Source organism: Psilocybe cubensis, chromosome 11 (genome assembly GCF_017499595.1).
Source record: "Psilocybe cubensis strain MGC-MH-2018 chromosome 11, whole genome shotgun sequence".
Classification (NCBI taxonomy): Eukaryota; Fungi; Basidiomycota; class Agaricomycetes; order Agaricales; family Agrocybaceae; genus Psilocybe; species Psilocybe cubensis.
Window position 1 is genome coordinate 323,188 of NC_063009.1, and position 12,826 is coordinate 336,013.

Consider the following 12,826-nt stretch of genomic DNA (forward strand, 5'->3'; position numbering starts at 1 on the left):
AAGTTCATGAATTAGTGGATCCTCTTCGGACATAACGAGGACGATTGAGCGACAGCAGTAAAGAAAAGTTGAATGGCCCGTCAAATCTCGAACACAAACCCGTAAAGCACTTAAGTGGGGATACTCCAACCTATGTATAAATCGGCCTCGGGATTGAATAATGTCGACCTAAGTCACTTCGATGGTCCCACCCCGGCTAAAGTTGATGGGGGTGTGAGATGCGTATCATTGTCTTGGTCCTATTAATAAAATAACTTGCAAGAGACTTACTTGATTGAAGCGAAAAATTCATGGTATTGTACGTCTCCACAGAGAGCCATAGTTTATGAGACTAGACCCTAATTGATATGGTGACTGAGCATAAAAATTACAAAGGTACCTCCTTCCAATTTCCAAATAGTACTCCTCAGCCAACACTCGGCGTTCGAGCATCACTGTTCTGAACTCAGTCCTTGTGTTCTAGTCACCGAGGTGCTCTGATGAATGCATTTCCCAGAGCACAGAATGTACGACCATGATGAATATCCCGAGTGCATATGGCCATGGTAGATTCTTGTCTCCCGCGCGTGATGGAGTGGTTAGAGAAACTGAGCTGAAGTCCATCAAGCCATCACAAGAATTTAAGGTCCGATTCTTATCCGCGAGATCCGAGCTGTTCCGATTGATGTTGGTTCAAACTTCAAAACATAACCAGTACAAAACCCCCGAGATCTTTTTCTTTATACTTTCCGTGCCCAAGTGAATGGTCTCGTTAGTGAAATATTTTTTTATACAGCTCTCTTAATATTCCCAACGCCCAGCGATGCATTCAGCATCGTATTCAAACACTTCTGCAACTCCCTATTTCCTCCGACAAGCGGAGAACATATTAACATAATAGTTTTCCACGCCACGCACTAATGAACCAAATATAACCATACAATGGACTTTAGGTTGGATGTTCGAAGTCTGACTCCGACGTAAGCAAATTAGGACCCGGCACCGAAGTCACCACCCTACCCTACCCATTCTTGAACTATAGAGTTCATTTATCGAAGCCGAGATTGTTCAACAACAGGAGCAAAAGCAAGAACTGGAATATAGGAGGAACATGAATCACGACCAATCACAAATGTTGGCTGAACGTAACTTAAAAGGTACGCATTAGTACTTTGACCACTGTCTGGTTTTTTTCATCTCCATACCATCTCTATATAGATGTTTCATCAGGAGAAGAAGAGACGGCACTGTTCTGTAATGAACAAACAATGAAGATTTTACAAGCTGTTTGCGTTTTCTATTGCCCACCTATCACATACGTAACTGATGCGATCGTATGCCTTTTCAGAAATTATCGGAGATGAATCAAATACTTAAGCTGCCTGAGAAGGAAAGATTCGAGAGGATTCGCGATTATGTTACGAAGAGGAAACGTGTGATAAAGGAGCGAGAGGATGCACAACAACAACGCATCCTTGAAGAGAAGAAACGCGCTGATGAAGCGGAGAAAAAAGCCAAACAACGTATCCTTGAAGAGAAGAAAAAAGCCGAGCAACGTATCCTTGAAGAGAAGAAACGCGCTGATGAAGCGGAGAAAAAAGCCGAGCAACGTATCCTTGAAGCGAAGAAACGCTCGGACGAAGTGATAGCCGAATTCAACAAAGGCATTGCTCCAGTGAGTTTAGAAAGTTTTTTCGGTAGCTTGTGCTGACTTGGATTCCAGTTTGTCCGTGCTTTACAACTGACGTCGCTCCGAAAACTACAGGACAATGTCCACAAAAAGTTATCAAACCAAATCGGTGCATCATGGGAGGACATCAGAGAGATGTCAGAGGAAGATTTACGGTCGAAAGCGCCTAATGTCGACGCTTCGCGGGCGATGGCGTTGATAAAAGCTGTGAAAGATTACCGAGATCTTCGTCGAGGGTACATTTCGGATGCCTACACCGCCAAACTAGAGGAAATTTGGACAGCACTGAACCATCTGTACCAGCCTCGTGAACCCGACTTGCAGGCTTATCACAGTGATAATCATCTCCTGGAAGCTTGCTACAATTTGTTGAAGGCGCAACAGTAGATGCTTTTTTGTATAAGTAAACTTCAAAGTTGTAACACAACTGTGTCAAGCTTGTCCTCTGTAGGAGAATCGTCGGCGTTGAATGATGGTCACATTAGATCATAAAATACTCGGAACCTGTAACATGCAGCGTAAGCATCCAAAGTTATATGTTCTGGAGCGCACTGGATATATATTTATTCTCTGGGACAATGTTCTGACTCCATATGGGAGGCCTATATCATCGATAACAGGCCACCTCGTTGCACCTGTGTGTAAAAACTGTGTGAGTCATCAACATGAATACAGAGGTACTTCATCAGATAAGACTAGAAAATCCCAGGACCATAGGTTCTATACTGACCTGCCACGACGCTCAAATCCATCCATGCTATACCATGGGTAGTGCTGCTCTTCAAGACGACAGAGCTTATACCCTTATTCTGGACGTCATGGATTGCGACCCGACCTGTATTTCGACAGGAACTCAGGATCCTGGTTCCAATACTAGTGTAGAGAAGGGCCAAACTGGGATCACCGACATAGCACGAGCGAGTGAAATTCTTGTTCAATGTTTAGCAACGTTCGTAGAGGCCGATTACCTCTTGCAAAGGCCGACGGTAATTAAAGAGAACAAACACAAGTTCTATACTAATGCCAGTAAGCTCGTTCAAAACGAACATTCTCTTTAATCGTCAAGTAATCATGATGGCTTACGGAATTCTCGAAGCGTTTGAACCTGCGCGACCTCAAGGAGTGCATTTACTGGCTCAGCACCATCGCCATACCAATTTCAAGCTTCACACACCGAGTGTCGCAAAACGAAATGGATTTGTGGCGCATCTGGCGGGGGTTCTTGAGAATATAAAGAGAAGTGAGAACGATACATATGACTCACTGGATGGTATGTTGCGAGTTCTGCGTATATTAAATCAGAAGCTTTATCCATTCCAGACACAAACGCCTGTGACAACCAGCTATCAGGGGACGTGTATAGCACTATATACAATTTCTCAAAATTAAAATTGCTTCGAAGAGAGGTACTGGCACTATGATTTATCTTCTTCACTATGTCTGATTAATCTCACCTAGATTCCGACTTCACATTGTGTGTTGGATGAAATTGCAAACGAAATGGGCAATCGCGGATCTAAGTCATCTTGCTCAGAACCACTGAACGAACTCCAGAATAAATTCAATCACCCTCAACAATCTTTAGGATTAGGCATCGGTGAATTGGTAAAGTTATTGGTTGATCCCAGTGAGTAGGATGAAACATTGGTTTCCCGAATCCAGGTTTACGAGCCTGATGCTACATTATCTGATAGCGTCGGTACTAATGATTCGAAATCGGAAGAAGACGAGTCGCCATCTCGCCGTGGCACGCCACCACCAGAAAATAATCAAATCAATCCACCCAGTACTACTCCCGGTAGGAGAAACAGAATGAAATCTGAAGAGCCACACAAGGTATGGTCTCCACTTGTTTGTGGTTTGAATGTACCATTCATGATAGTGTTTTTTCCTCATTGGTTTAGAGCAGAGTGGATGTTCTTAACATGACTTCCAAGCTCTACATTAGGATCATGTTTGAAATGACCCTTTCAAAGTGCGAGGCGATGTATATTGCCGCAAATGGGTTGGATGGTCAAAAAAATTGGTGGGTTAATATTGCCGTCGAAGGCCCCAGTAGGTTGCGTGAACTGGGAAATGTGACAGCACATAGTGCTGATAAAACAACATTAAAAACAATTGCCGATTTGAATGTTCTCCCACAAAGAGACTTGGACAATGTTGTATTGATGCATGACTTTATATATAGCTAACTTGTGTAATTGCTAGTGTATTATGTCGTATGAATCCAGCTATTTCTATCTTCAATCAGCTTGATTAACCCAGCACCGACATCATTGCCAAATACCCATCATTAGATAAGAGGTTCCCCCCGTTACATGAAGTTCGTGACGACATTACAAGTATGATACCTATTGCAAACATTTGAAAAAACTACACCTTAAAAATCGAATAACTGAGCGGTAAGAAAAACAACCTTCAAAAGAAATTATCAAAAAAACGAGTATTTAAATACTAAATAAATTGTCAGCCTGGCAGGATAGTTGGGGTATTGCTGTGTATTCTTCAAGACAAATCTATTGGCTGCGACCATCCGACCGTCAATTGCAACAACCTCCCCATACCTTTTTCGTTCTGTTTTCTGATCCTAAGCGAACCGTTTCATTAGCAGAACTTGCTTCACGAAAATGCATTGTTCGCGCTTCGACCCATTCTTCATATTCCCAACGACGCACCACGCGCTGTGCGATATACTCAAAGACGTCCGCCACGCCTTCGCCGGTCTTGGCAGAGGTGAAAAAAAGCTTGGGTCCGCGCTCAGGGGGTATGGGTGTTGAGGACGGAATGAGAGGAGAGACAGAAGGTGTAGATACCCCCGCGGCTGCAGCACTCTCGCGTGCGTAAAGGCTGGGGGTAATGGTCGGCGCGCTTCCAGAGCTCGTGCTATTAGACGAGAGAATAGTTGTGCTGCGCCGCCGCACGCTCCCTGAGGGACTTATAGTCTCGACTTCACTGAGACTAGAATTGGAAACCGAACTAGACCAAGGTTCTGGGGAGGACCGCGCAGACTGATAATATGATGATGATGGGGTATGGTATATTGTGAGAGTGGTATGTGTTGTAGTCATGGTCCCAGAGTAGAATCGCGAGGAGGAGCGAGACCTTGACTTTGACAGTTGATGTTTTGGGGAGTGCGAGGATTCACGTGTATGATGATGGGTGCGAGGTTGGGGAGCAATTGCGATAGACGGAGTACGCGTGCTGATGTTGGTGGAAGAGAAGCTTGAACTTGGAGTCGGGAATTGCGGCGACCTGCTGGAAATACTCGGAGGTAGGATGCTGATATCAGAAGGCGGAACTAACTCATCCAGAAACTCCAACGCCTCCGACTCTGATACAACATTGTCCCCACCACCCTTCCCTACCATGTCAATCTTGTTCCCGACCACGACACAGCAGTAATCATTCATGTCGGCATCGTTTGCCACCGGTGCGCGATCACAAAAGTCTGCCCACCATTTCTTCATCGCCAACATGGTCTCCGGAGCGTTCACGTCGAACATGAGAAGGGCTGCATCTGCGCCTCGAAAAAACGCCGTTGAGAGACTCGAAAATCGCTCCTGTCCCGCTGTGTCCTGGAAAAGGTATTAGCCTGGCATTTACCACAGCCAAAACAGAATATATGGACCCAAATTTGCAGAGTGACTGACTGGTCTGGTTGTGTAGGATGTGGGAGAACCTTTGTAATGAAGTCCGCTCCTATTGTAGCCCTGTATCCATTCGAAAATCGACCCGAGATGTACTGGTGATTATAAGTTACCCGAGGCCGTTAGAAAATTGATCACTCACCTTTCCTCTAAGGCTTGTTTTTCCAACTCCTGATGACCCTATTACTACTAGTTTCACTGTTGGCATATCTTCCGTCTTCGCAGTCGTCGGCGTCGATGGACGTTCATGGGGGTTGTAAGTGAAGTGTCGGTCATCGTCCAAGCGGGAGCAAAAAGCGGAGTCTGAAATATTGGAAAGCCGCGGGCAGGAAGCATCATTATAATTGTTTCACGTATTTGCTAAAGTAGAAATTGAAGCGATAGCATCAGGTATAATAATCATTCTAATCATTGCTATAAAATTTCAGCGTAAGTTCTCGGAAGGCTTAGTATTCCTGGTGACTTTACCACATGAAGTAACGAGGAAACTCACGGACTAGAGGCAGGTGTCAAACCGGTGCTCTTGTATAAAGTCTCGACGTTGAACATTGAGCCTTTAACCCGCAGTGCTTCACGTTAGTAACTTGTATTTAATTTTAGGAAACACATCCTCAAAAATGAAAAGATTGGCCAGTACTCGATGTAGACATGATACGTAAACCGATGTCTCTCCTCCCTGAAAGGCTGGTCACTCCGTCCGATTGCTTACTGTAAAATTTCAAAATTTAAGGGCCATTCGGCGCCACTACCAAAAACAGCTTTAAAGACTGTAGCACTATCAATGGCGACTTTTTTCAAAGTAAATGGCCATGGTGGGGAGGCATTGGTACTCCATATGCATATTTTCTTACAGCCACCCGTGCATATCATGTTTGGTTGTATACTTGAACGATACTGGGGGCCAGGTACGCAGTGACAGGCTATCTAAACCTTTATGTTACTATCACCCCATTCTGTAATGATATCGCTTGTCAATCAATGAGATGACGCAAACACTGACTGCATATTTCTATGTACTACCCACACTACATCATCGACCTTGTACGATGCTGATGGGACGCTGTATCTTCGTTTTCATCCCATTATTTTCAACTCCACAACAAAAACAAGAGCCCCACTTGACATGGGAATGCCAGGCTTCCCTCAGAGTTTCGCGAGATAAACATACCAGAAATATACAAATTAATTATGACATATCAGCGCCTAAGGGTATCGCATGCGTCCCTGTCCACACAAAGAGCAACACAACATAGTGCGAACCTGGCCTCTCGCAAAGTATAAAGAGGCGTCTGTGTTCGCCAGTCTTTCTTCAGCTCGAACAATCCTCACAGTTCAGTTAACACACTTAAACATGCAATTCAAGACCCTCGCTGCTACCGTCGCACTCGGTGCTACCCTTGCTGCCGCCACAGGATCCCCCGCCAGTCAATGCAACACCGGTGGTCTCCAATGCTGCAACAGCACCGGCACCGCCAACAGTGATGCCATTTCCAAGATCCTCGGCCTTTTGGGCATCGTCGTTCAAGACGTCACCGCCCTCGTTGGTGTCAACTGCAGCCCCATCAGTGTCATTGGTATCGGCGGAAACTCCTGGTCAGTGGCTATCAACTCTTTCTAATATTTATCATGTCTAACGTACATGTATATAGCACCGCTCAACCCGTCTGCTGCACCAATAACAGCTTCGGTATGACACTTTTTTACTCAAAATTTTATGGTTAAACTGCTTTTATACTCATGTTTATTATGTAGGCGGCCTGGTCGCGCTTGGTTGCTCCCCCGTCGACCTCAACCTTTGAGCAACTTATCAATATGCTGTCCGTTAGAAAGATGAACATGGAATGGAGACCTCGCGATTATCTAGTATCCAGATGACTAGTTTTCTTTCCATTTATTGTATTTCGTGTCTTGTAAATCTTTTTTGCCACGATTATACACATCTTTCCAAGACCATTTAATTTTCGTCATTGTCAAGAATTCGTGGATGATTACACTAACCACTTTCTTTGCATATGAAGAGATACAGTAGGTCGCGGAAAGCCACCCTAGGGGTTTATCCGGATTCTAACGGATTAAAGGATGCCGCAGGGCTGACCATTCAAGTCCGGACCTGGCGGATGTGATGCCTGAATTGTCGATTATGCAATTCTGTCGGTGCTGAAGCGCTGAGGCGTCAAAATTTACATTTTTGGAAGTACCCCTGAGAAGGTATCACGCCGGACAAAAATGCTGACACGCCGGACAAAAATGCTGACCAGTTAGCCTGGGTGTTGTCCTGACCAGTGGGGTGACTAGTACCGTGACCAATTACATAGTGTCACATAAATGTTGTCACGCTAATTCATTATTAGTAGGTTCGACAGTAAATGGCAAATTGCTTGATTGTCTTGCGTTGGAACTCAATGCGGAGTAAGAAGAAATATTAAACAATCAAGTAATATGTTATTTACTGTTGAGCCTACTAACAATGACTTAGCGTGACAACATATGTGTGACACTATGTAATTGGTCACGGTACTAGTCACGTCACTGGTCAGGACAACACCCAGGCTAACTGGTCAGCATTTTTGTCCGGCGTGTGACCAGTTAGCCTGGGTGTTGTCCTGACCAGTGACGTGACTAGTACCGTGATCAATTTCATAGTGTCACACATATATTGTCACGCTAATTCATTATTAGAGGTTTTACAGTACTTAACATATTACTTGATTGTTTAATATTTCTTCTTACTCCGCACTAAATTACAACGCAAGACAATCAAGTAATTTGCCATTTACTGTCGAGCCTACTAATAATGAATTAGCGTGACAACATATGTGTGACACTATGTAATAGGTCACGGTACTAGTCACGTCACTGGTCAGGACAATACCCAGGCTAACTGGTCAGCATTTTTGTCCGGCGTGTATGTCCGGTTTCGTAGATTTGAGAGCCACAGTCAGAAAACTTCCGGTAAAGCGGGAGGTTTCCGGAGCCTGATCCATTCGATTCACACAGGGATAAACCATTCTTTGTTCTCTAATGCTTCTGGCCTCACAAGTAGAGTAATAGAACAGGGTGCTTGAGTTGTACTTGAATAAGAATGCCCAAGAGTTCACAGTTCAATACGGTGTTAACCTTAAAGTCTGATTGACAAAAATATGAATAAAATTTTGTTATATTGTTCAACGTCTGGAAATAACACGCCGTATTTCGACATGAAAATAAATTTTCGGAATTTCTGGTTATCAGAGTATTTACAAGCATTGGCTGTACTGAAAACGTGGGATGATGATTAGTATGGTTCATATCAGACGAACGACATAAGAGACATACGTATGGGTTCGAGACCTGGCATGTGTATGGGGAAGCGCAGACTGTAGGTCCAGTCCAGCCAATTCCACCGCACTGGCCGTAGTGAGCTTGAGTCGCACCGCTAGCTGGGGAAGAGCTGGTGGGTGGAGCGCTAGTAGAAGAGGGCTTGGTGGTGGTGGAAGTTGGGCTGGAGCTAGTCGAGCCGCTTGGTCCAGAGGCCATGCAAGAACCAGTGCCTTGAGCGGTAGCGCAGAGCATAGGTTCTCCGGCGGCGAAACGTTGGAGACGAGCCTGGACTTCGTAAGCTGCGATCTTGGGGTTTCCGCTGGAGTCGAAGAGGGTTCCGGCGGCCGAGGTTCCGAGCCAGGACATGTCGTCACGCGGGTCCCAGTTGATGAACTCGTTACAGTTGGAGGCGTAGAGGCAAGCCTAGAGGAAGAGGGAATAATTTGAGTTAGTCAGTGGAAAATCATGGCACAGGAATTTTAGGCGTACATCGAGGTAGTCACCCCAGATAGCAGCCTGCAGACGCTCGTAGCCACTGCTTGCAGATGGAAGAGAAATATCGAGCTCAGTGATCATAGCAGTGGCACCGAGCTGAGCGAGCTTAGCAAAAGTGGCAGAGAGAGCAGACTTGGAGGTGAATCCGGTTGCAGAGATGTGGGATTGGAATCCAACTGCGAGGCGGTTGTATGGAATGCCAGCATTGGCGTTGATGTCTGCAAGGACAGCAAGAACACAGGCGGTCTTAGCATCGTTTCCGCCAGTGTTGTAGTCGTTAATGGCGAGGCGAGTGTTGGAGCCGGCGTACTTAAGTGCAGTGGTGAATGCAGCATGGACGAAGGACAGGTCGGTCACAAGGGTGGTGCTAGAACCATCGGAGGTCTGGGTCGGCCAAACCTTCTTGTTCTGCACACATTGAAGTGCGCTCTGAAAAATACTTAAAGTCAGAATAACAGTATATTGATGGCCCATGTAAATTCTCTCACCATTCCGTTGGAAACACCGTCTCCTACAATCTCGTTGACTACATCCCAAGAGGTAACGGATGAACCCATTCCTTGAATAGTCTGTTGGACGTGTTGGGGAATGACATTGTTGACGAGGTCAGAAGCAGAAATGCCTCCCGGGAGCCAGGACTTGATATTGAAATGAGTATTATATTTACTTTATGTATAAAAACATGACCTACAGGAGTCTGGGAGTGCCAGAAAGTGTTGTGGCCACGGAAGCTTGCGCCATTCTTGGAGGCAAAAGACTGAACTGCCTGACATTCTCCTAAGTCAGGGGTACCACGGCTTGGCTCAGTTGCATCCCATTTGCAGCCGTTCTCTGCAACGACGTGGTTGAAGAATGTGCTGAAGACGCTCGAGCTGAAGCTTTGATTGGATTCGTAGGTGTCGTACGTGGATCCAAACATGAAGGGTTGACCCTTGCGGGTAGAAACACTCTGGAGGGTGGAGCGCAAGTTGAGTGTGCCCGATTTCTGGTATCCATCGAAGTCGACCAGAAGGGATACTGCCGTTTGGCAGAGAGCAGGAGCTGCTAGGACTGATAAGACCACAAACGACTTGAACATTTTGAAGTGCACTGGAAAGTTAGCTAAAGATTGGGTAGAGCAGACTCAACTTTTATAGCCTCCAAAGGTGCCTTGACGGAGACATAGGAGGACCTCCAAAAATTTTCAATGCCACGACTACTCAGCTGCATTCTGAATTGAAATCTATTTCCCGACGAAATCTGCGACAATTCTGCGAGAGGAGACAAAGGGCTACGTACACCTGACTTGCAAGATGGCAACGATATTTTTAGCTCGTCCCTTCAATACTACAGGTCATTTTATCGGAATTTGTTGGAAGTAGTCTATTTCCAGTCTCTGGTACCACATCAGTGTCTGAATCATCCGGAACCGACGCAGAAGGCTGTAGACGCTCACTCTTTTACCCCGGATATCCCATCAGAACTTGGGTGCTACAGATGTGAGCAATGCTTTAGGTGGTCCATTTTCATTTTCTGGCGATGCTGAAAGCATTTAGACGCTCGGATGCGTGACGTGAAGGCATCAGGAGAGCATCCAGCTAAGTATAACGATATCAACAGCCAGTGCGTCTGACCTTCTCAACTGTTCATGACACCTGGCTTTTGGATCCGTGCACTTGCGGTCCGAATAATGGCGATGTCAGTAGTAAGGAGCAGTGTTGTTCACTCTTCTCTTTACCCGAAGATCAGCCTGACTGTCTCTAATCCACCACGTATGACTTGCGCTGGCTCATTCTCCGGGATGAGCTGTCAGTGCGTGGTGGGAATGGATGGGAATACAGGGTACGCGATTGTGTGACAACAAATTGTTGTCTATATTTATAGCGACAAGATTTTAAAAATAGACAAAAAATGCTGGGAACGCCATCCGAATGGTTTTTCCAAGCCCTAGTAACGAGACATTCATTGTGGAGAAAACTGACAAGAATTAATAAAGAATGTCAGAGAGTTACACTGTATGCCAATAAGTTGTGGATTGTTGGTTGATCTTAGCCGTCACACATGTGGTTGCAGTAGGGTATTGTGGGTCATGGGGTATGTCCATGCGTCCAGTAAAAAGCTTTTAGTGTATCGCAAATAAGGCCATCAACCATACAAAATTACATATAAAATATGTGCGCTCCTGAGTAATTTGGCCAAAAGCAGAACTTGAGGACGGTGCGACGTCCTTCCGTAGCAAAGTTCTTGAATAAAATTTTAGGCAGGGCAAGATAGAACTAGCTAAAAGAAGGTGGGTGGTAAAAATTGAGGACTAGAGGTTGCCTTGATATGACAAAAAAGTTGACATATCCCACTGGTTATGTTGGGAATCCATAGAGGTTTGTAATTTCCCCTATAGAAATTATCCCTTAATAACATGGACATCAGGTTGTCTCGCAGAATACATACTTCCGACCACCAAAGCATAATTTCGAGAAGTACTGCCTCAGGTGAGACAAATATGACGACTGTTAGGCATCTGGGCGAATTAAGAAACGGAGTTGGTGTTTAGTATTTAATAGTCACTATCATCATTGCAACCACTACGCAGGGCTGAGTGGTCGAGGACCAGGATCAAAGAGAATTAGTGGAAAGAGTAGGTCATTACAGGATTATTTGGTTTTTTACATACCACCGCTCTTCGCGGATCTGGAAAATCCTTGACGAAGATCATCTATGTCATGGGATATAAATAACACATAGGAGCTGCTTTGCCGGTATTTCCCAGTACGCTTTTGAAATTTATGTCTTGAAGAAGTGATTCTGCTACCGCCAATATCGGGAATGAGCACCGGGGTTCGACGGAATACCTTTTCAATTACTTTGAACTGGAGTTCTGCGACTGGTAGTACCTACTGTCCGTTCTGACCCAGCTGGTCTTTTTCCTTGTTGAAGGTTATGGAAGCTGTATGGTTACATTGGTAAAGTATTGTTATGAGACAAAGTATTGAAAGTTACTTTGAATATGGGCGCTTACGTCTCAACGCCCATGTGGAGTTGAATCTGGATTGATAATATGTCAGCTTCGGGAACTTCATAATCTGGCCGATAGTCTAACGGTGATCCTTGAATAGATACACGTAGGCTTGGTGGAATCACACGCCATTCATTTAAAAGAGGGTAATACCCAGTCATTTTCTTCAGGACGACCCACTTGTTTCTCTCATCAAAGCTTTAGCATCTATTCAACAATGTACTTCAAGAGCATCCTTGCATTAATTTCTTTATCAACTTCTATGCTTGCAGTTGGAGCTGCTCCTGCTGTTGATAGTGTTGAGGTAAGGGTATCTTTAAATCTCTTTCGACATTTGCTAAATAACATTTGCCTGGAAGAATACGAGCTCTCCAGACTCTGCCCAGGTCGATGGACACCTTTTTGTCTGCACAGACAATAATTTCACAGGAATATGTGCAAACGTCGCATTCAACGTCGACGAATGCATAAACTTTGTGTCCCCGTTCCAAGACACGATCTCAAGCTTCGGGCCTGACTCCGGGTTTATTTGTATTACTTACACGTTAGTTTAACACAAGTCTTTCTCAGATTCTCTATGCTAACTACGATTTTTTAAAGTGACAATAACTGTCAAGGACTGACCTACACGGCAGTCAATCCAGGCTTTTCGAGCTTGCCTTCGGGCATCAATGACGCTATATCTTCTTTCCAATGCTTCCACAACTAATTATACACCTTACA

At 44.9% G+C, this 12,826-nt stretch overlaps 6 protein-coding genes across 6 annotated transcripts; 4 read left to right on the forward strand and 2 right to left on the reverse strand.

Moving 5' to 3' along the window:
- Positions 1–1,111: 1,111 nt before the first annotated feature.
- On the forward strand, positions 1,112–2,056 carry JR316_0011274 (uncharacterized protein; the record flags this gene model as incomplete). The annotated part of the gene is made up of 4 exons (XM_047896931.1): positions 1,112–1,136; positions 1,198–1,265; positions 1,328–1,654; positions 1,703–2,056. 4 exons carry the CDS (start codon positions 1,112–1,114, stop codon positions 2,054–2,056), a joined length of 774 nt encoding a protein of 257 aa, XP_047743340.1.
- Positions 2,057–2,433: 377 nt separating this feature from the next.
- JR316_0011275 (uncharacterized protein) lies at positions 2,434–3,598 on the forward strand (the record flags this gene model as incomplete). The annotated part of the gene is made up of 7 exons (XM_047896932.1): positions 2,434–2,695; positions 2,766–2,939; positions 2,990–3,075; positions 3,128–3,296; positions 3,364–3,413; positions 3,495–3,505; positions 3,574–3,598. 7 exons carry the CDS (start codon positions 2,434–2,436, stop codon positions 3,596–3,598), a joined length of 777 nt encoding a protein of 258 aa, XP_047743341.1.
- Positions 3,599–4,005: 407 nt separating this feature from the next.
- JR316_0011276 (uncharacterized protein) lies at positions 4,006–5,172 on the reverse strand (the record flags this gene model as incomplete). Its single annotated transcript, XM_047896933.1, has 2 exons — positions 4,006–4,020; positions 4,234–5,172. 2 exons carry the CDS (start codon positions 5,170–5,172, stop codon positions 4,006–4,008), a joined length of 954 nt encoding a protein of 317 aa, XP_047743342.1.
- Positions 5,173–6,667: 1,495 nt separating this feature from the next.
- JR316_0011277 (Fruiting body protein SC3) lies at positions 6,668–7,115 on the forward strand (the record flags this gene model as incomplete). Its single annotated transcript, XM_047896934.1, has 3 exons — positions 6,668–6,909; positions 6,966–7,003; positions 7,069–7,115. 3 exons carry the CDS (start codon positions 6,668–6,670, stop codon positions 7,113–7,115), a joined length of 327 nt encoding a protein of 108 aa, XP_047743343.1.
- A 1,437-nt stretch (positions 7,116–8,552) lies between these two features.
- On the reverse strand, positions 8,553–10,189 carry JR316_0011278 (Endo-1,4-beta-xylanase D; the record flags this gene model as incomplete). The annotated part of the gene is made up of 5 exons (XM_047896935.1): positions 8,553–8,570; positions 8,632–9,039; positions 9,106–9,540; positions 9,600–9,749; positions 9,803–10,189. 5 exons carry the CDS (start codon positions 10,187–10,189, stop codon positions 8,553–8,555), a joined length of 1,398 nt encoding a protein of 465 aa, XP_047743344.1.
- A 2,176-nt stretch (positions 10,190–12,365) lies between these two features.
- Positions 12,366–12,812, forward strand: JR316_0011279 (uncharacterized protein; the record flags this gene model as incomplete). Its single annotated transcript, XM_047896936.1, has 3 exons — positions 12,366–12,407; positions 12,463–12,647; positions 12,704–12,812. The coding sequence occupies 3 exons, from the start codon at positions 12,366–12,368 to the stop codon at positions 12,810–12,812; spliced, it is 336 nt and encodes a 111-aa protein (XP_047743345.1).
- Positions 12,813–12,826: the final 14 nt, after the last annotated feature.